At 45.9% G+C, this 24102-nt stretch overlaps 1 protein-coding gene and 1 long non-coding RNA gene across 2 annotated transcripts in view; one reads left to right on the plus strand and one right to left on the minus strand.

Annotated features, from left to right (window-relative positions):
* The window catches only part of LOC148505776 (uncharacterized), a 38715-nt gene extending 15632 nt beyond the window's left edge, over nucleotides 1-23083 (plus strand). Inside the window, exon 3 of the long non-coding RNA XR_015869842.1 lies at nucleotides 23014-23083. This is a non-coding gene — a long non-coding RNA (uncharacterized LOC148505776). The remainder of the gene's footprint in view (nucleotides 1-23013) is intronic.
* Nucleotides 18690-20459, minus strand: HES2 (hes family bHLH transcription factor 2). The gene is made up of 4 exons (XM_088447720.1): nucleotides 20348-20459; nucleotides 20155-20250; nucleotides 19551-19638; nucleotides 18690-19259 (listed from the first exon to the last, which is right to left on the minus strand). Exons 1-4 carry the CDS (start codon nucleotides 20435-20437, stop codon nucleotides 18952-18954), a joined length of 582 nt encoding a protein of 193 aa, XP_088303846.1. The 5' UTR covers nucleotides 20438-20459; the 3' UTR covers nucleotides 18690-18951.
* Nucleotides 23084-24102: the final 1019 nt, after the last annotated feature.

Raw genomic sequence — 24102 nt, forward strand, 5'->3', positions numbered from 1 at the left:
TTGTATTTTTTTGTGGTTTAATATGGCAGCAGACTGAGGGGTCTATTTACTAAGCAGTGTTAAGAGACAGAGTGAAAAGTGATAAGAAAGTGATAAGGTACCAGCCAATCAGCTCCCAACTGTCATTTTTCAAACACAGCCTGTGAGATGATAGTTGAGAGCTGATTGGCTGGTATCTTATCACTTTTCACTCTGTCTCCTAACACTGCTTAGACCACTGAAACTGCAAAATATCTTAATTAAGTCTAATATAAATTAAAACTGCTATATGATAGATGGAAATGCAATTTGTCACAATAGATAAAATAATATATACTGTACATATACACATACAGATATTACAGCTCATACACCAGCTGCAGGGACCACCGACACAAATTGGTCTGCTGACCGATCCGTCATGTAAGTATGTACCCAGCATAACACACGTCCCTAGGGAGCAGATTATAGTCGCAGCCAAAGTCGCTGTAGTTGCGGTCAGCTACGTTACCCTGATCTACTACTTTATGCCTATGCCAGTATCCGTTTAACTAATGTGTGGGTTTGAGCGCGTGCTAGCGGAAGCCCGGGCTGCCCGTAGATTTTCCGCTGCCCCATGCCAGGTGAAATAGATACATCTGAAATGGGCCGGCTTCCCAGTGTGCACGACTCCGAACCGCATGAAGCTTTCGCTACATTCATATGACGTCATGGCGGTTACGTGCGACTGCGCTGTCATCACCCAGTTCACACCCCCCGAAACGCCCTACTTCACTGAATGTCTTATTATATCCCCTCTCACAGTCCACACATAACCTCACATACATACTGTCTTTCTTTCACATACTCCTGACATTTGGCCGACATTCCTGTGTGACTGGATCATGCAGCCCACCAAGACCCTCTGCATTCTGGCTGGACCAAAATGCAATATATAGCTCCTATCCTTGTGCATCAACTTCTATATCCCTATAGATTGTAAGCTTGTGAGCAGGGCCCTCTGACCTCTATGTCTGTCTGTTATTACCCTGTTTTGTTCTATAAATGTTTCCAATTGTAAAGTGCAACGGAATATGCTGCGCTATATAAGAAACTGTTAATAAATAAATAAATGTGTAATGCACATTATCCACATGTACAGATATCCAGATGAAACAGAAGATATTAGTGCTCTTTCCCAGGCGTGTAACTTGTATGGCGCTGCAGTGAATTTTTTTGAATGCAAACGTTAATGCAGCTGAAACCGTACAGCCGAATGAGAGCGAATAGTACCTACAGATGTGATACGATTGGCATATGGCCCCGAACCAGATAACAACTTCTTGTTTGCCACAGACCTGGGCATAAGAATCGCAGATTAAACGCTCTTGTAAATGCCAAAATGATCCCAATATTTTCAATAAATTCAACTCGTAAATGCATCTGAACCATATTAATGTATTTAGGCCGACATGGTTAAAATACCGACACGTTGAGAATGTTGACATTTAACATGTCGACACCAGAATGTTGATTTATGTTTTTTGTTTTTTTATTTTAGCCTAACCCTAGAAATCAGCAAAACAAAAAGGTCAACATTTTGGTGTCGACATACTAAATGTCGACTGTCTTAACGTGTCCTTCTAAATGCATGTCTACATATTTATTGTCGACCTATTGACTCTGCCGATCTTCTGACTGTCGGCAAGTTGACTGGATACCATTTTAAACGCATATAAAAAAATTAATTTTTTAAACACATACATAAATGCAATGTCTCGATTTGTTGGTAAATATAAAGCACGTTCCCCTTCACTTTACACTGTCTCATAACAATTTGGGGCCTATTAAGCTGAAACAGCTCATTACACATAGGGCAGGGGCGGATCTAGACTCTTGCTTTACGGGGGACGGTGTGTGTGTGTATGTGCAGTGGTGGCAAGGATGTGCTTGCCACCGCGTCGGCGATCCGTCCATCATCATGGATCCCAATGGGACCCCTGGGAGTGAGGTACGTGTCGTCTGTGTCCTCAGACTCCTCATTAATCCGGTTTTAGTCACCTGTAGGAGGGGGACCTTGTGTGTCATATCGAGACCAGTTCTAGACCAAGTAGAGCCCCCACTTAAAAGGACAAAAAAAATCAGTACTGTTTTTGTGTGTACTAAATAAAAACCCACCTTACCTATATGGTGGTTTCTCGGCAATGGGGAACGTCTGAAGAAATTCATCCTCCGTGGGCACACAGTGGGTCTCATTCAGACCCGGTCACAAGCGCTGACCGCTCGCAACCGGGTCGATGCTAAGGCACTGCGCACGTGCAGCGGCCGCACTGTGCGTGCGCAAGCCCCGAGCGAGAAAGAAAATCTCTCGCTCCGTGGCTCACTACAAAAGGGGCGGATGTTGATCGACAGCTCGCCCCGTTTTGTAGGCGGGGCAGGGGGGTGGCTACACAAACGGAGGCGTTCCTAACGGAACGCCTGCCGTTTTGTGGGCGGCCGCACTGACATCAGCAATGATGTCAGTGGGGAGCTTCCTGCTTGATCAGAGCAGGAAGCTCCCTGGGGCTTGTGGTTGCCGAGACCCAACCTTAGGGTCTCGTCGCAACCCCGATGGTCGCGATGGTCCTGATACCTGGTCGGTCGCTAAAGCTGTGGGTGGTAACCCACAACTTAGCTAGCGACCAGGAGGCCGCACTAAACAAAAACGCCCTCATTCAAAACGACACTGGCCCTCATTCAGAGGCATGCCAGACGGGCACGCCTCCAAACAACGTCACATAGGGGGCGAGACCTATGGTAATTAGACCATGCCTCAATTTTCTGAAGCCACGCGCGATGTGTGGGCGCAATCTGAAGAGCCGGCACAGGGTGCTCCAACCCCTGGTGCCGGCCCTGACTTTAGGGCCTGATTTATCAACGAGTTTTATCATTCACAATGAGTGATAAAACTCGTTGCATATGATAAATGGTGCTACAGCCAATCAGCTCCCAAATATCATCTTTTTCAAAAATGACAGCTAGGAGCTGATTGGCTGCAGCACTAATTATCATAGGCAACGAGCTTTATCACTTGTGGTGAATGATAAAACTTCTTCACCAATGAGGCCCTTACTTTGCTGTCTGTGTAGCTGTCTTCATTTAAAAAGAAAGAGGTTGTGGAACTTCTAGTTTTCTTCCCCTGTGCGTCTTCACCTTCATGTGCAATAGAACTCTCGCTAATTTGCAGGGATTTGGTTCTGGAAAGAAAAATTCCTATACTAATTATTTCAAAACTGTGGGCCTGATTCAGAGCCGCTCGTAAGCGGCCGCTCGTTCGCTCCGAGCGATGTTTGCCCAACTGCGCACGCATGCGTACGGATCGTTATACGCATGCGCGAACCAGTCAGTGCGGGAAAAAATCATGTGCTCGCAAAATAGCGAATGCCTGCTAATTTGAGTGACAGAATGAGGCGTATGTGGGTGGTAACAGGGGAAGGTGCTTGAAAACGGGGAGTGGAAATCCGATCGCAGGCGTGCTTAAAGGTCAAAACGGGCATTTTAAGGGAGTGCATAATTAATCCAGCAGCGTCATTGACCACGTCACTTGGTTTTTTTAAACTCAGAACTGCTCGCAAAATAGTGGTTGAAAAAACCAACCACAAGAATAGCGAGCAGTTCAGACGCTGTTCGATGTACTCGATTAATCTAATAAATAGCGGACATGACGTATGGTGCGAGCGGCCAGGGGGCGTATTTTTCAAATTTACGTTCGCATGTTTTGCTCGCTCGTATAGACTTAGAGGCGTGAACAGACCACAAAGTGCGAACGGTTCATTTGAATAGCCACCCCTTTTTAGAAAACGAACGACCGCAAATAGCGAGCGGCTCTGAATGAGGGCCTGTTTTCGTATCATTTCAAACTAGTGTTTAGTTTAGTAAATATTACAGTACTACAATGGTGCTTGGTTTATAGTATCTAAAATGATGAAAACAAGCGGAATATGTGGAAGGTTACCCCGGATTACGACAACCCAGATTTTTATACCTTCACTTATCTATGTAGGGAATAAGAGACACATTCTCTTCCTACAGCACAGAGCTGGACCACACTATCTATGTGCAGGTGCCTAATTGTTAGAGAAGAGTAAAGTGATCCAATACTACAATGTCCTGGTCTGCGGCCTCCTGTGCTGTAAGATGCAGCGACTGCAGTAGCAGAAGGAATAATATGTATTTTTTATATAAGATCTGCAGCAGCTGTAGTATCAATAACAAGGCTACGATATAAGAGATATAATAATGATAGATATTAAATATTCTATTGTTGTTTTTTATTATGACTAGATGAGACTTTGATCATTCAGAAGGGTCACTGATATCCCACCCATCATCACCAGCGCCAATAGATTCCACACGAACAATAGCAAGTGACATGTTCCGTTCGCCTATCTAGCATCATGGTAGACAGACGCTGTGTTCCCAGAGACCCACGCATGCATAGTATACCCTGCCACAGTGCCAGAGTCTGCTAGCATCTGCGCCACGGATAGAAGAGGGGGCCCGCACGGAGGCCCCCCCTCTTAATCCGCCATAGAAGAGACCTGGTATCACTATGACAGAATCAGTATGTTATACCATCGGTTCAAAGCCCGACACGAGAAGCCCGACAGCAGGAGATCCTGACGCCGGCTGGTAAGTACCCTAACCCTCTCCTCTCCCCCCCTAACGCTCCCTTAGTTAGGGGTGCCTAACCCTAAAACTCCCAGGGTGGTGCCTTACCCTAAGTTCCCCCCCCCCTGAGGGTGCATAAATCTAAACCCCCTCCCCCCTAGGGGTGCCTAACCCTAACCTTCCTCCCCCAAAACCTAACCCCGCTACACTCTATTGATTCCTACCTATCTATACACTCTAAATGTCGCTAAATAGTGTTATAGGTCGCACAAGAAATAATTGCTTTCCAGACTTGGATTGTGGTTCCGAAGCACAAAAAGATATTATTCACCAAAAAGCAGATAGTTACACGCTGTGATCTAAATATATATTATTCGCTATTTAGTGTTGTGCGAATGTGTGGATACGTGCGCACACTGGGTGCGTGCACACGCAATGGTGCGTCATGGATTGTACCAACATAAATCGGTCAGCGGACGACCAAATCGTCCTATAACAGTTGAATTGCGGTCGCATGCAATTATTCGACTTCCACAACTCCCTACACCTAACCCTCCCCCCCCCGCGCGGATAACGCTAAGGATGCCCCGGACTTACCTCGTTCGGGCTGTCGCCCCTTCGGCGTTCCAGCGTCGGGATTCAGATAGGCATCGGTATTTTGACGCCTATTTGAAGTCCCCCATCGGGTTTCTTGTGTCGGGATATAGACCGGTGACATTTAGTCCGCCGGTCTATAAACTGCATCCCCACTATGACACATTACCAGACTTCCGTCATTTAATGCAGCCACATAATTAATTGGTGCCCATTCTAAAGAGGGAATTCAATTGTTTTTTCGCGCCTGCCACTAGATGTCGCCCACCAGCAGCATTTCAATTCTGTCTTCGGGGCACCCATAGCCGCAGCTGAGGTGGCGAGCAGAAATGTGCGATAAGTCCATGGTTTGTGAGGCCCTAACATGGTTTTGGGCGGAATCGGTATGTAATGCTGGCGGTTGAATGGCCACCGGATCATATACCGACATCAGAAGACCTAAGGAGACAAATCCCGATGGGGGCTGGTAAGGACACTAACCCTCCCCTACACTACCCTAACCTCCCCCCGTTAGTGCCTAACCCCCCTCCCCACACCCTGAACCTAACCCTCCCGGGGTGGGTGCCTAACCCTAACCCCCACTAGTGGTGCCTAATCCTAACCCCCCCTTTCCCTACTCTCCCGGGGTGATGTCTAACCCTAAGTCGCCCCGGGGGTTCCTAAACCTAACCCTCCCCTCCGCGGCTAAAACCTAAGACACCCAGTTTACTTTCGTTCGGTATGCTAGGTGTCGGGATTTCGTAGTGGGGCTAATGATAGGCGTCGGGATTTCGTAGTGGGGCTAATGATAGGCGTCGGGATTTCGACGCCTATCTTTAGTCCCATGTTGGGCTTGCAGTGTCAGGATATCGGGCGCATGGGATAGCACCTGCCAGAATCTAGACTGTATCCCCTTTTGGGAACGTCGAAGGTAATGGACGCCCGAGCTGAACAACTGATTTTCTGTGACGGGCGCCAAAATAATTAAATTCCCCACTGATATGTTAACAGCAATGTAGGAAACTGTTGTAGTAAGCAGTGCCGTAACAGGGCTTTACGGTGCCCTGTGCCTGTAAGTCCTTGATAAATTGATAGAATGCATCAGTATTAGGGATGCTAGGGACCCATCTCATAGGGTTGGACATGCATTTTGTGGCCAAACATGTACTAAGAACCTCATTTATACCCCATGTTAATTGTAGAGTTTATCAAAATAATTGTGACTATCAGTATTCTTAGGTCCTGATTCAGAGCCACTCGTAAGCGGCAGCTCGTTCGCTCCGAGCGATGTTTGCCAAACTGCGCATGCGTACGGATCATTATACGCATGCGCGAACCAGTCAGTGCGGCCGAAATTCATGTGCTCGCAAAATAGCGAATGCCTGCTAATTTGAGTGACAGGATGAGGCGTATGTGGGTGGTAACAGGGGAAGGTGCTTGAAAACGGGGAGTGGAGATCAGAACGCAGGCGTGCTTAAAGGTCAAAACGGGCGTTTTATGGGTGTGCATAATTAAAACAGCAGCGTCATTGTGCACGTCACTGGTTTTTTTTTTAGCCAGAACTGCTCGCAAAATTGTGGTAGCAAACACCAACCACAAGAATAGCGAGCAGCTCATACCCTGTTCGATGTACTCGATTAATCTAATAAATAGCGGACATGACGTAGGATGCGAGCGGCCAGGGGGCGTAGTTTCCCAAAAAACGACCGCAAGTTTTGTTCGCTCGTTCAGACCTAGAGGCGTGAACAGACCGCAAACAGCGAACGGTTCATTTGAATAGCCACCCCTATTTTCTGGACGAGCGAGCGCAAATAGCGACCGGCTCTGAATGAGGGCCTTAGTGCTTAGAGTGTGCACCTGCATCTACTTTTTCCTGCATGGCACTACAAGTCACAGCATGGTAGTACCTCTGTTGGGGGGGGGTACTCATTACCCAGGCCCAGGCATGTTGGAGGGGATTGGCGGGGACCCGGGTCAGTTGCACAGACATCAAGCAGCTGCCAACGGTAGTAGGTGGGTAAGAAGTGTTATGGGGGAGGGGGCACACTGAGCCCACCAGATCTGCCCCCTGGTTGAGTTGTGTGCATCAGCCCCCTGGAGCGCACAGCGCTGTGCAAAGTATTTTTTTACATTAGTTTTGGAAGGGGTGTGGCCACACCTCCCCCAATTTCTCTATTCCCCCAGCACCCAGGCCCGTCCGCTCTCTAGATGACCCTGCATGTATGTACAGAGACTCAGATTTAGCCCCTGGGGGTATTGTAATATATTCATAATGACATGTAATTATGTTACAGAGGTTTTTACTAGGTACTGCCTGCTATTGGATTAGGGTCCTTCCTATTTTGTACAGAATATGTATGAGTGAAAGATGCAGCACAGGGAGTCAGCTACTGTACATGTATCTGAAGCGCCACCTTTGTAAATCACCAGAACTGTAGATAGCTGGAAGCCTGGCAGTACAGGGCCCGCCTAGCCCTCATGTGACTGCCTATTGTACTCAGTGATGACATCACTGGATGTGAGGGCACCTTAGCAATAGAAGGCGGATGGGAGGACACTAGCTCTGATTATGGGCATTATACAGCCCAGGTGTGTGAACTAACCAAAGACTGTACAGTAGGATGAAAGAGACTGAGGACCTCATTCAGAGTCGGTCGTACGCCACCGATGTTCGCTTAACTGTGCATGCGTAAAGTTCGCAATGCGCGTGCGCAAACTAGCTGCTACGATCAGAAATTTCTCCTTGAACACAGCCAGGTCGGTAGTTTGAGTGACAGATTGAGGCGTTTGTGGGTGGTAACAGGGGAAGGTGCTTGAAAACGGGGGAGTGGAGATCCGAACGCAGGCGTGCCTAATTATGCGAACGGCGTTTTATGGGAGTGCATAATTAACAAAGTAGTGTCATAGCACACGTGACATGGGAGGTTTTTACACTGACATGATCGTAGAGCTTAAGAGATGGTATGGTCAACCTTAAGCTCTACGACCAATTCCGATGGTTCCCGATGGTCTCGATTAATCCTTATATGCCCGGAGATGACGTGTAATGCGTACGAGAAGGGGGCGTATTTTTTTGTCTTCCGGCCGCTTCCTCCCCTTGGTCGGCCAGCTACCGATCCGATCTTAGGGACGCAACTTGCGAGTGCATCATTTGCATATCCGGACCCTTTTCCCGTACGACCGTGCGGCCGCAACGACCGACTCTGAATGAGGTCCTGAATGTGGAGCCTCGGCTCATTGTACAACTTCTGTGAGGGACTGGAGTTGAAGTTCTACAAGGTGCAGAGAGATCCTGAGCAATATGCATAAACAGAATATCGACTACAGCTGGATAACGGTAACCCACCACTACTCCACGTCAACAGTGACAGATCAGTGGCTACACACAGGACTGTAGTGAGCCTTGCCGGGCCCCAGTGATTGGTGGGGGCGGTCTAATGTAAGTAGGCATGGCTACGCCTCCTTTTAATTTATTTATTTTAATTGTATTAGTGTGTGCTCCACAGGGTGGCGCCATGTGCTCTCAGCCAGGGGCAAATCTGGGGAGAGGGGCGCAGTCAGTATGATCGCCCTCCACACACACACCCAGAGGAAACTACTGCTGCTGATCAGTGGCAGCAGCCTCCCAGGTCTCACCGCATCCCAGCACACAGCGGCGAAAACAGGCTGCTGCCACTGACCATTAAAGGCAGGGGGCAGATCTCGGCTCCTCCATCAAGCTCGAGCACGAGTAATTAGTCGCGCCCCTGGCTACAAGTAAAATGGATAACTACATTGGAAGCTCTCCACGGACTCGGTGGACTCAGTGCACCCCACAGAATGGGGTCGGCTGACAACTGGGTAACTATCACATTACCTCATTGATAGAGCTCAAGATTAAGCCAGAACCAGCTGCACCTTAGCAAAACAACAGAAGCAAAGTGTCTATCTGTGGGACATCTCTCAGCGCTTCCGTCTCCGCAGTCAGCCGACGTGGAGTAGTGGTGGGTTACTGTTCTGCTAATGTGGGTAAGTGAGAAGAAGAAACATGCTTGATGCAATGCCAATGTTGGAACTGATAGGGAGGGCACTCTGGGTGGTCTGATACTTGATTGTATTACATTGTACGGTGTGTATATATTGTTGCTGGGACCTCTAGTTCTACTGTAAAAGACAAATATGAATTCATGTAACAACCTGGCAGCCACTGCCCAGGGGTGCCGGGGATAACCCCGAACTATCAGCCCAGGTTTGGGGTGCCCTGGATAGGGGGAACCCCTTTATTGGGGGGATCCCCACATCCCCAAAGATCCCTGGACTGGGCTGACTAGCTTTTAGGTGTTAGTGCTTTGGCCGGGGGACCTGATGAAAGGGGCCTATGGCTGTGGCATTACACCCCTGCTAGAAAGAGTCCGGCACTGGTTTCGGAAAATACGGGGGACCCCTACTCATTTTGTCCCGTATTTCCAAAACCAGGACTGCTCACTGAGCCTGGTGCTGGTTGTTTAAAATATGGGGGACCCCACATCTTTTTTTCCCCGGTATTTTCACGACCAGGACTGGATCAGAATAGCCTGGTTTTGGTTATGCATTTAGAGGGAGCCCCACATATTTTTTTCTTTTACTATTATTTTAAATTGTTAATAGTTTTTTTCACACAGAAGCATGCACGGATCTCTCTGATCTGTGCATATCTCTGTGTAACTGGCACCTGCTCATGCTAAAATCACCAGCATGAAGCAGGTCTATTATTTGGGGGATTTTGTGTTCACTAGTAAAAATCGAACCACGTCAAATTCGATTTAGAAAAGGCTTACAAAATGAATTTTTGTAAATGTGGGATTTTTACAGTAATATCTACATTCGATTTGATGCGGTTTCAGGTGAGCTAAATTGAACATAAAATCGAATGCAAAATCGAACTTTGATAAATAGGTGCAGGAGCTTAATAATAGCTATGCCAGTGCTGGGACCAGGGATCAGCAGCAGCAGTCTCCTCTGACTGTATGGGGAAGGAGCTATCACACTGCAATGCATTGACTGCACCGCTGTTAGGGCCTGATTCAGCTAGGATCACAAGTGCTAAGACGCACGCAGTCTGACGATTTTCACGATCTGCGCATACGTATGCATCGCAGTGGGCGTGAGAGAACTAGCCACTACGATCGGGAATGAGATCGCACTGTGGGCCACTGTGGAATGAGATCGCTCTGAATCAGGGCCGGGCTATTTTTTTTTGGAGCGGCCTCCTGGCCGCTCACATAGCTGTGGGTTACCACCCATAGGTATTGCGAGCGGCCATGATGATGGTCGAGACCATCGCAACCATCGGGCTTGCGACGAGACCCTTATGGTAGGGTCTCGTGGCCGCAAGCCCCAGAGAGCTTTCAGCTCAAATTGAGCCGGAAGCTCTCCACTGACATCACTTGTGATGTCAGTGGAGCCGCTCCCAAACGGTAGGCGTTCTCATGGGAACGCCTCCGTTTGGGCAGCCACCCCCCCGGCCCGCCCACCAAAAGGGGCGAGCTGTCACTCAACATCGACAGCTCGCCCCCTTTGGAGCGAGACCCGGAGCGACGGATTGCCCGTCGCTAGCCGGTTCTCGCTCATGCGCACGACAGAGCCGGCTCCGTCGTGCGCATGCGCTGTGGGCCACCATCGACCCAGTTGCAAGCACTCAGCACTTGCGACCGGGTCTGAATCAGGCCCTGTGTACGCAGACCAATGGCATGGAAGTGTTTGACAGGAAGTGCCGTTTGTGGGTGGTGACGGGGGGATGGTCGGACGAATGCAGGCGTGCGTTGGGACAGCGTTGCAGGGGCGTGCATAAATCAGCCACTGCAATACCATACGCAGCCTGAGGTCTCGTAGCGTGCGCTGAAGTAAGCAATTCCTGAGTGAGGTCTGATCTGCCTTAACTGTGCGTATGGGTCCGATGTTACTCAATGGTACCGATTGTTTCGCAATTTTGACAAAGTATATGGATGTGACTAAGGGGAAGTGGGCGTCCTTATGTTAGGCCACGATCGTATTGCGTGTGTTTAAGCAGAATTGCGATCCTTGCAGAATCAGGCCCTTAGTTTGTATAGATAGATAGATAGATAGATAGATAGATAGATAGATAGATAGATAGATAGATAGATAGAATGCCTGCTGGGGTTAAAGAAACTGAATAACCCTGTGACCATTGGCACACAATCTGACTTTTATTTGTGACAGGCTGCGCTCTCTGGCGCCAACCCAAAGCGTGCCTATAGCTCTGTATGTGGCACTCGTTCCTAGTATGGGTGGAGGTTGCACTTGCAGTCAGTTCACACGTGCGGAGTGATCCTGGGCTTTGCAGCCTGATGTTTTCTCACGCTTCTGAAGTCATTATTCAGACTCATTAGAAATCCCTCAGCTGCCTGTGGCCTCGCCTGGGAAACGCCGAGTGAAACTGCTTACTCAGTGGGAGTGGGCCGCTGGGCCTGCTCACGTCTACAACTGCGTGTCTGGGCAGCTCTCCTGCAGCACACATGACACGGCTGAGACATCGTGGTTAGCCTCCCTCCCAGGCGTGTGTCTCGAGTTCACTGCTCACTGTGTGGATCCTATTAGATATCTGTCTGTATGGTGATGCAATGCCGGCTCTGTGCACACAGTAGGCAGGAAATCTGATTATTATGGTAAAGTCATCGATCTTCTGTTTGTTCGCTTCAGTCACTAATTCTGCCAAAGTTGCATAACGCAGTATGTTGTTGGCTCACCCAGCTAAGTATGCACTAATGGGAAGAATTAATATCTCTACAATTAGCTAATTAGCCTGTATTAAGTTGGGGGGAGGGGGGTTTAAACCAACCAGGTGGGTTGTTAGTTAGTATGAAGTATAGAGTACCTTACATACCTGCCAACATTACTAAATGGAGAACAGTAGCAACGTAATATAAATCAAGTTCAACCCAAACCTAAATGGAGAATAGTAGCAACGTAATATAAAGTTCAACCCATACCGTAACCTGTGTCAGTAAATGACCCCCCCCCCATTCACACACACAGCGTAAGACGGTGTAAAAGCAACATGTAAACATGTCCATCTTTGTTCTTAGCCTAAAGGGCCCCATACACGACGCGATATGCACCTTGAGATGCGATTGCCGACATATTGGGCAGTCCCCACACATGGAGCGATCCGGTGGCCGCCCGCCCGATATGTCAGCACCCCTCTCCCCCACCCGCATAGCGATGCATGAGATCGTTCGTCAATCCCCCAGATCAATTGAACATGCAGAAAGATCTGGAGGAGCGATGGACGACCCCACGGGAGCGCGCAGAGGACGATATCATGCCCACACACGGGACGATATAGCGGCAATATCGTTCAAAACCGTTGGATCGGCGTGTGGTGGCCTTAAGCTATAGGCATCGCTGGTCGTTTCTGACATTATAGTGCCTGATTCATGCACGATTAATGAGTGATTGAACGATTACAATGTCGTAATCGTTCAATCGCTCTATTTAATCGGCAAGTGGGTACACGGCTTTAGCTTCGTAGCTGAGGCCAGCAAATCTGCATTGGAAGACGCAGGTGCTGGCCTCACCACTCCCAGAAAATGGGTCCGACATGCCCCCATTTCCAGGAATGCTGGGCCTTGGAGCTACAAAAGTTTGCTCTATGTCCTCGCAACTTATATCCCGTTGATACTATTATCTTTTATTTATAAGGCACCATAAGGGTTCCGTACAAGAGGATAAAACTGACAAGACACATTAAGTACAGACCAATAAAGACAGTGGGCCTGATCTAGCATGGATCGCAATTGCAACTGTGTACGCAGATCGGCCGATTGTTGCGTATGCACCGCACTGCGTGTGTGCGGCGATCGCAGACAGGAATCCATTGCAGAGTGAGTGACAGGCCGTGAGCATTTGGGGGTGGTGAACGGGGGAGTGGCTGCAGAAAAGCAGATGTGCCTGTCCTTTTGAACGCCGTTGCATAGGCGTTCATAAATTAGCCACTGCGACGGCCTACGCAGCTTGTGTACTCACCGCGTGCGACGAGACTTGCAATTTCTGCGGTCAGAGCTGCTATAATTGTGCGTGACGGCCCGATGTTCTTCGATGTTACCGATGTATACGCAGGACTGCCAGGTATTACGGGTATGAGAGAGCATCAGTGGGCGTCTCTATGCTGGCTGAGCGGTGGCAGGCATTAGCATATTTCGCAGCTGCATTACGTGCGATTACGCAGCTGCGATCTGTGTTGAATCAGGCCCAGTATACAAATCACATGGACACATATCTAGACCCCTTTCTGCCATTTTTGCTGTGATATTTCACTGTCAATTGTTTTGTTATTTTACAGACTTTTGCACAACGTTTTGAAAAACGCGATTCAGTTTATGCGCAAGGTGTATTGTTAGCTCTTTAAACATTTCAGTACTCCCTGAGACTGTGCAGCACAGGGAAAAGACTCCGTGCACGCCGCACGGAATGTCGCAAACAGCACTTCTCATTGATCAATCGACTGCATGTGGCCCTACCTGTGCTCAAGGACTTTGTGGGACGCCCAGCAGCAACCTGGGATGAGGGTTCACACCTGAAACTAAGTTATGTGACAAGCCACATGATATCATTTTCTTTTACACTATAATTAATGGGTACATGTACGCACCTATATGTTTTTGCTTGCCTGCAATATGCGAAGTGAGAACAACATATACACAACACATGAGCAATATAGGTTTAAGTAGGGTTTAGGTGTATTTGCCCCAAGGCGATTGTTGTCACTCACCCTCCTTATCCTGTGGTTGTAGGAAAGTGTGGTCATTGCATATACATACAGCTAAAAGGTGATTGATTCAATTTAATAACTGCAGATTGAGCGGTTTCCAAACAAGATGAGACACGGGCTGGAAACCAAACAACAGAGGTGCAGCCGGTACATTGCATCATGGGACAAAAAACCCCTATTGTTCAATATGTGTCTCCTTTCACATAATTATCATCACTTTCATAGTCTGACAGCTTTAAACTATCACTTCTCAATGTAAAATATTCTAAACCATCAATATACAGACCCGCCTATGCTGTATGTCCGCCTCTGACATACTGTACATACATTCTCTCCTTTTGGAGAGTTCCTAGGTATAAGGGGTGAATGCATCAAACCTTCCAAAGAGAACAGGTGGAGGTGTTACCCATAGCAACCAATCAAATAATAGCTATCATTTTATAGAATGTAGTAGGAAAATGGTAGCTAGAATCTGATTGGTTAAAAGTTTTTGGTGGCCAATTGCGGAACTGCGGTGTATGGAAGGCGTATGCTGGAAGAATAAAAAAATGTCACTTCAGTTTCCTATCTCCAAAAACTTTCCGTCCTCCCCATAAATTAACTAAACTATTACACAATTTTTTTTTTCTAAACTATTGCTACTTCCAGCAGTTTCAAACTCTTATAAGAAATGAAAGTATTAGTACACTGGGACAGCATTAATTTCATGCATCACATTTGTATTTTATTTATTTCCCAAATCCAGTCAGTGTAAGCTGCCTGTTCTTGACACCTGGTTTAACCCAAAAACCAAAGTGGTATAATGTTTGGAGAAGCTCACTAACTACAACACTCCCATAACACACCATAAGATAGTCCGTGTCCCTGTGGGAATGTAGTTCAGATCCGGCAGTTTCAATACTGATGCCAGATCCTCGACGGTGGTCATAAGCCCGGTTCGACAATCCCGGCGGCCGCGATCCCCTAGGTAAGTTTTAGAGTTAGGGTTAGGCACGAGGGGGAGGGTTAGGGTTAGGCTACAGGAAAGGTAGGTTAGGGTAAGGGTTAGTTTACATACAGGTGTCGGCATTTCCACCGTCGGGATTCCAGCATCAGTATTGCACCTGCCGGCATTCTGTGCACCAGGATCGCATACCCAACCAGTCCCTGTGCCCTCTAAGGCATCTCTCTGTCACTGCCCAGGATTACCCAATACGTTTTTAAAACATATGTGAGCCTGTGCATCTCCTGTGCACCTCAATTATACTGTAACTCCAAGGCAGTGCTCACGCCATCTGGATGCATGGGCAGAAGAAAAAATTGCTCCACCGCGTCCAATATCGCCGCTGCATCCAACTTAGAATCAAGCGGAGTTCTGTATTTCCAGAGAGACAAGAAAATTCAGCAATAACTAAAGCAACTCTCTGGCAATTACCTGGTGCACCATGAACATGCAAACATGTTCTCTCTCCAATTGCAAAATTCTAATAGATAACCAAAAATGGAGAGTTGCCTTGTAGGCCCTTACATGTTATATCAACCTACAGAAGTTGCCTGTTCTTCTGTATCTCTCATTCCAGAGGTCAAGGGGGAGCAAGTAACAATTACTGCAATGGAGGAGGAGGGGGGGGGGGTCCATTTCCATAGCTCCTAGCTGTGAAAGACTGCACAGGAATTGTATATAGAGAGGAGCGAGACCCTAATTATGATGTATGTGATCACTGCAGCAGATTCAGTAATAACAGCTTTGGCTCCTTGGTAATTATAGTATTATGATCCTGTGTTGTCCTTATCTCATTAGGCTCTTGGATACATGGTCTGAACAAACAGTCAGTATACTGTATAAATAATGCCTTCTTGTGTCCTGATTTTCCAAGACAGTCCCCTTCTTCCAGTATCTTTAACTCCCAATACTTCCCACCATTTAAACCCCTGATTAAAAGACAATTGGAAGTACAAGAAATATGAGGGTAGTATTTTTTTTACCTGATCCAACTTTATGTCACATCAGTGCCCCAGTTTTTTTATTTTTTTATTTAAATAATGGAAGCTCTATTTATGAGTAAGCAAACTTTATCTATAATAGTAATTATGTGTTAAGCTATGTCTATTAGTGCAACAGTCTGTTAGATTGAAAGCTCTGGTGACACATTGCAGATCACATTCTGTCTCAGCCCGACTACTCAGCAATAGGCCTGGTCCTTTAGGAGGTATCAACCCCTCCCACACAAAACAGAACAATAAACTGGCCCCCACACCGCAGAAACATTGGGACCTTTTTAGCACTGCTGACCATTGAGTAATACTGTCAAATATAGTGCAAGCTCTTGTTGGACTACATGTACTAGCATGCACTGGCAGGCAAGGAGTGTTCATGCATACAAAGCCAGACAGGGAAGTGGCGTTAACATTTTTTGGTGCCGCACGTTGTGGGGGCAACTTTGTTCAGTAGTTAAATACTTATCAACACCCAACAAATTGGTATGAACATCCTGAGTCTGGCTACTAGCATCCAGCATCTTTAGATGTTGCCACCGGTCTCACCAACATAACTTGCACCTGCCCTATTGCGGGATCGGTATGAAATACCATCGGACGCATAACCGGCGGTTCGAATCCCGACACTGGAAGACCGGCAGTGAAGATCCCAACAGGTATTTTTACTATTTACTAACCTAAGCCTCCTTTAGTGGTGCCTAACCCTACCTCCCCCCCAAGTGCCTAAACCTAACCTCCTCTTCCCCGCAGCCTAAACCTAAGACTCACGGGAGTGCCTAACCCTAACCTCCCCCCGGGGTGCCTAACCCCCCCTTCCCCTAGCTTAACCCTCCCGTGGGGGTGCCTAGCCCTAAGTCCCCTCCCCCCGTGGCTGTCCACGCCCGGCTTACCTTCGGGCTCCCGGCGTAGGTAAAATGACAGGCATCGATATTTCAACGCCTGTCATTAGACACTTGCCGGGATTAGACAGTCGTGATGCCAACGGTCGGCATTTAGACCATCGGCATCCTGACTGCATACCCCTATTGCAGGTGCAGATTTTCCATCCGAGTATGTTCTCCAATGTTGGCGTCTGATGGGGGAAGGAATTGATAACATGAAAGTAGAGCTAGGTACACCGTTGTGTATGCTGGTTCTTGTAGTCCTACAAGTGCCAGCATGATTGAGCACTCATAGGCTTCTAGAGCATGCTGACATCTGTAGTGTCACAAGATGCACTTTATTTTGACAGAGTTTCACCTTGAGGTTTGGCAGTGTGCCGACATAAGGTATGTAACCCGCCACATATAAGATGTTATTTTAGTTTTCAGCCTCCAAATTATTATTAATTAATATTATTATTTCCTTGCAGGAAGTGCTCTGCTCAGGCTATCGCAAAGTACAGAGCGCTGCAGATTCTTACTTCTGATACTAGCATAAGGGAAACCAGGAGCAGAACATTATCACACTGTAACTGCCGCCTCTGTATAACATTCCGCAATAAATGATGGGTTATACATTCATACATAAACATATTTAACTATTCTATCATATAAGTTTTATTCAATATTTATACTATAAAATAAAGTGATTTTGTAAGAATCCTAAACACGTCACAGACAGCTCTGGTGACGAGACTCGTTTGTGCCTTACATCTTATAAACCCATCAGAGATTTGTACAAGAAGCTGACAATCTATGCATGTCTGTGTAATTAAAGTCTGAAATGATTCTGCATGTTCTCTCTGCAATCTTCTGTCTCCTCCTAGGAGGAAGAGACATTAATTAATAGGGATACGAGCAGTACAACGAAACTAATGTTTTCCTGTGCATCAAATTGGGATAGCAATATATAATATATCCGTGCTGACTTGCCTTTATTCCTCACTTATATTTATTGAAACCAAGATAACACACATACACATATATATATATTATTTTTAGTTATTTTTTTCTCCTGCTGATATTATTATTACAGGACAGCCTGACTGAGGGGAAATTGCTGTGTAGGGATTTTATATTTTATCGGGTAAAGTCACTGTGCTGACCTATTGCGGCGACATATTTGGGAATGATGGGTGTAATAATGGGGCGATGGTCTATCCATTGCTGCCCTGGGCTCAGACCCGACAATGCCCGTACAACGGGAATCATGTGTACATGCCCTGTCCTTTGTGCCCATGATGCCCCATTAATGCCTTATAGTCCTGACTGACTGTTATCCTGCTCACACTCAGCACATGATACATATAGAATAAGAAAGAACCGTTATACTCATTGCTAACGGCTGCATCGCTAAGTACAATCATAGTGTGTGATATACCATTAATTTTAAACTCTTTTTTTCCCCCTCCATGTGTACATATATACTATATATATATATATATATATATATATATATATATATATAATGGATCTACATAATGACTCTCACTGCGTTGTAGTGAGAATAAATACGAATATCCCCTGTTTGCACACTGAGCACTGTATGGGGAGACCAGTATATTTGCACCCACACAATACATGACATGACCACCACTTCTCAGTATATAGTAAGGACGCCGCAGCCTGAGGGAAGACACGATATCAGTAATATGTTTGTTTTCTTTTTATTTAGTAAAAAAATATATTTATAATTTGCGTAAAAAAAATCTGTAAACACTAAAGTGCGCATATTCCATATGTACAAAGACGCGTTGCACGTTGCCCAATGTATCCCTTTAATCCAGCAATTCTTGCCGGCTGGACCCTGTCCCCCACACTTCCCCCCTATTACCCCATCCCCCATAAATAATGCAGACCGCATACTGAGTATATAAACCCTTTGGGTTCACCAGGGTCTTTCTCGTACCCTTATATATTCAATCCCCTCTAAGGACTAAATTGTCCACAGTGTGTTCTGAGTATAACTGCCCGCAGCAGGTGGGTGTGTGTCAGTGACCTATTTACAATAGGAGCATGGGCACAGTGTGGCAGTGCACAGCATAGTGATGGTGTACAGTACACAGAGAAGTAGTAGCACACAGTATACTGGAGGTATTGCTTTGTGTCTCCATCCCTAGGGGGTCACCACGGTCTCCAGAGGCAGCTGATGGGCTGTGGTGGGCTTGGGGCAGCTTTTGGCGTGGCTGGCTGGTTTGAGGAAGGGCAGAGTGTCTCTGATCTCTTGGGATTGAGATGTAGGATGATTCTGGGGCTGCCCTGCTTGGCACAGGGGACCTTGGTGCAGTCCTGGCAGCAGAGATCTGGACCTTTGTGCAGCTGTTGCAGGAGGAGGCTGCGGGTCTCTCCAGCGATCACATTGCTCTTTCTGAGGATCCCGGAGAGGCGGTCTAGACAAGCACTGTACCCCTCTCTGTACTTCTCTGCAGGACCTAAACAGAAAGAACCAAAGGGTTACAACACAAGTCCTATACACCTCCAGTGACACACACAGCACACCCCACCTACTCTGTGCCACAATGACCTAAGGTACCCATCTTATTCACACCACCATGCTGGGGCTTGTAGTTCCACAGCATCTGGGTTGCCACAGGTAGTAAAGGATGCCATTTAATACATTGCTCAGATGCTTGATGTATAATACATTATGTTTCCACTGGTCCCAAAATATGTAGGCTATATAAAAATCTATACATTGCTCCAGTATAAGGACAGGTACTTACTCTGTGTTTGGACCGGGGGAATGTCTTTCAGAAATCGGACCGTCATCTCCAGGATATCGGCTTTTTCTAGTTTTGAATATCTGGAGTTCTGGGAGGAAAAACGAAAAATGATCGTCAATAACTATGCAGGGGATGCTGATCAATACAGTAACATTTATGTATATGCAGAAAATATTGGTAGCCACAGAAATCTATATACCATACACACTGCTTTAAAGTAGATAGATAGATAGATAGATAGATAGATAGATAGATAGATAGATAGATAGATAGATATTAGATAAATAGATATATAGATAGATAGATAGATATTAGATAAATAGATAGATAGATAGATAGATATTAGATAAATAGATAGATAGATAGATAGATAGATAGATAGATATTAGATAGATAGATAGATAGATAGATAGATAGATAGATAGATAGATAGATGCACACACATACACTAGCTGTTTGCAATATAAACTTTGAACTGAAATTACTATCACCTTCTATTATACAGAGTAATAAGTGTTAGGGTGCAGGAAAGTTCAGCATTCTTATTAAGCAATTATTTATCTAATGATGGTGCCCACACTTATAATACGGATAATGCACTTACATCTTTCCCAATCAGAGGCAGGATGAGTGTTTTCAGCTGGTTGAGGCTCTCGTTGATCCTAGCCCTCCTGCGTTTCTCCATCAGGGGTTTGAGAGTCTGGAATAGAGCGGAGGATTTGGTTAGTATCAGGTGGCTGATAGCCCAGGATGACAGGCACATGTCTCTGCAGATACAGGGATTGTCTCAGGCTCACCTTTCTCAGATCACTGGCCTCCTTGCTTTTCTTGCCAGGCTTGGGCTGGTAGCTGTGTGCACTCTCAGACATGGTTATATTGGGTGTCATGGCTGGGTGGCAGTAAGGTTATCCCACTGCAAGTAAGAAGTAGTGTGACTGGGCTGGAGCTCGTCTCTCCTATTTATATTCCCTCCTGGCTGGGACTCCTCCCAACTGTAGCATTTTTAGATTTGACTAAGCCCCTCTGGGGAGCCCGCCTCCCCTCTGTGGGCTTTATTCTAGGAGCCATCTGTTCGGGACAGGTAACTGACTCTGACACTTGTATGCAAAAAAAAAACTATTCTGTAACGAATCCCAATATACATCCTTCCTAACTGGTTTCGTTTAAACAATTTATATGCAAAACCTTACAGCCAGCCTACATCTTACATCTTGTATTTCTTTGACTGAATTTATAGCGTTTATCAGCAAGTAGTGATTACATTTACTGGAGGTTCTCTGTATAACCCAAGCTGCTAGGTAAAGCAGTCAATTCAAACTGACTGACTTTATAACATAAAATGATACAAGGTTATACAGTATATTGCTATACACAATGTAGCAACATGTTTCGCTTTATCCCCAGTACCTGGATTGGAATAGTGTATCAACATTAGATACAATGTTGCAGGCAATATGGCATATCTTTAATATAGGAAAATTAGGAATCTAGTATGTACTATAGTATATTATTTTATTTACTATCCAAATAGCAGGGATAGATAAATTCGCTTGGTAGGTGATTGCATGTGGGACTTACACCCAAGCCAAGCTGCTGTATTATTTAGGCATATGGATAAACACAAAACAGCTCATCTGATTGGCTGCTGATAAACTGTCTGCACTACAATCATAATATACAACTGACGTTTGCATGTATTAGAGATTTATATTAGCAGCTGCAGAATGAAATGGTCCTTTGGTGTATTGCCTGAATTGTAAACGGTTCTGGGAGTTCCTAATCAGCATAACCCCCCGAATGAGGTGTGGGGGTTAGGGGGCCTGGATTTGATGTGACATATGAAGGCTTCAGCCCAACAAACATATAAATGAGTTTAAAAACACACAGCAGATGCGACATGTGTGCATGCAAATTAATGCCTCAATGGTAACCTGTGCTGCTGCTCCTCAGTGCACCTGGCTTAACTCTACCAAACTGGATGTGAGTCCTGTTCCCAGCCTCCTGATTGGTGGATCGGAATGGCGGGTGACACAAATCCCCCTCCCCCACCCCCATCCAGCTTTCCTTCAGCACCACCTCTTATCTCATCACTTATGTTTGAATTTTCAGTTGGGATTTGGCTATTGTAACAATTATTGGCGTGCCCCCTTCTCACCCCATCTGGGGGGGCAAACTTTAAACAACCCCCATTTGGGTAACAAAGTAGCAGACAGCTGTCAGGTTGTCCTTCTGTACTTACAAGGCAGCCTTTGTGTAGGTGGCCATCAGAAATGCATGTATGGGACCTGGGGCTCAGGTTTGGCTTGGTTTGGGATTATGTTCAACTCATAACAAGAGGAAGCGAATACAGCATCCCAAGCTATAATTATCCTATATTTCTACACATTAAACGCAGCAGATGACTAAAATCTCCGCACACACTAATTGTATCCCTATAAAATCTAGGAGGCTCCGGATTGGTCTATAACATCGCCTCTATGTAATAGGGTTTAGCCAGTGGCACAAAGTAACATAGACTCTATATTTTAGTAAGATAAAGACATTGGATAGATAGATAGATAGATAGATAGATAGATAGATAGATAGATAGATAGATAGATAGATAGATAGATAGATAGATAGATATGAGATAGATAGATATGAGATAGATAGATATGAGATAAATATTAGATAGATAGATAGATAGATAGATAGATAGATAGATAGATAGATAGATAGATAGATATATAGATAGATAGATATGTTATTCAATAGGTTGCATCTTCTTCAGATTCAACACCCAATCCTTCAGCTATTCAGCAGTGTAACATGAATCTACTGAAATAGCCGTGGCCTGCTGTCCTACCTGTGTGTGTACATAACAGATAGAGGATGAGGGATTTGTGCAGAAATATGTACTTTGATTGGATATTATTATATTCATTTTATTTCAACAAAAGATAAATAATATTTGAACTGCAAGCACCGGTGTATCTGGGTCACCCCAGCCTATGTGAAATATAGCATATACTCTGAATGACTGGGAGCACGCTTGTGGCACACTCCTCTGAGCCCACCACACTCCCCTCCCCCCTGATCCCCCCTCCCCTTCCCCATCTCACACGCTCCCAATTCAAACTTTTCAGATAACAACGTTTTTCTCCCAATTTAAATAAACACATTTTGGCTTGGGTGTCCCATCTGCTGTCTCTGTAACAAAGGAGACCTTTGTGAGTACATATATATATATGTATGATTATGAGGGGGAGGGGTGTAATGGAGAGGGGGGGGGAGTATCACATCGATTGGAGAAAAGAATTTACACGTTGTGCAAAGTCTAAAATACCCAACTGGTGCATTGTCTCCTCCAGTTGAACTGAGGGAACTGGGGGTTAAGATTATTTCCAGGTTCTTGCGCTTTGCTAGATGCATTATGCTGGTTTCTGCTGATATTACCTATACTGTGCTGTCTTCTCTCCTACAGGTACAAATCTATGATCAGTGGTGTACATACAGCATCTCTCACTCCCCAGACACATGGAGACATCCTGGACCCTGAGCAATAGACGTCTTCTAGAGTAAGTAACTGTATTACGTTCTGTTATTGCACAGCTTCTGTATAGCTATGTTTCCTATTTATAAAAAGCATAACGCAAACTGTGTGCACTGTAGCTGGATCTAGTTATATAAAATCCATGCAGCATAGCAGCCGGTAATGGTGTCTTACTATACAGACGAGTGAAAGCAGAATGGATAATAAGAGGGCGCTGGTTATATTCTCAGGCAGCAGCCGGATGCCTGTACTGGATATACTGGTTACACTGGTGCATCAGGCTGGGATGGGAGCACGCGCTGCCAGGGAGACACGAGCCACCTCAGCACGCGCCGTGCACCAGCCACTAATTATATCCACAGAAAGAGCTTCCTTTCCTCCCTGCACATTGTGCTAACTCCTATCCATTCTGCACTTTCTACTTTATCTTCACCATCCTGCACCCTGTACTATATATTCTCCATCCTGCACACTGCGCTGTGTCCTATCCATCCTGCACCCTGTACTATATATTCTCCATCCTGCACCCTGTGCTATATATTCTCCATCCTGCACCCTGTGCTATATATTCTCCATCCTGCACCCTGTGCTATATATTCTCCATCCTGCACACTGCGCTATATATTCTCCATCCTGCACCCTGTGCTATATATTCTCCATCCTGCACCCTGTGCTATATATTCTCCATCCTGCACACTGCGCTGTGTCCTATCCATCCTGCACCCTGTACTATATATTCTCCATCCTGCATCCTTTTCTATATATTCTCCATCCTGCACCCTGTACTATATATTCTCCATCCTGCTCCCTGTACTATATATTCTCCATCCTGCATCCTGTACTATATGTTCTCCATCCTGCACCCTGTACTATATATTCTCCATCCTGCTCCCTGTACTATATATTCTCCATCCTGCATCCTGTACTATATGTTCTCCATCCTGCACCCTGTACTATATATTCTCCATCCTGCACCCTGTACTATATATTCTCCATCCGGCACCCTGTGCTATATATTCT

Source organism: Taudactylus pleione, unplaced genomic scaffold, assembly GCF_031769625.1.
Source record: "Taudactylus pleione unplaced genomic scaffold, aTauple2 ptg000437l, whole genome shotgun sequence".
NCBI classification, from domain to species: domain Eukaryota; kingdom Metazoa; phylum Chordata; class Amphibia; order Anura; family Myobatrachidae; genus Taudactylus; species Taudactylus pleione.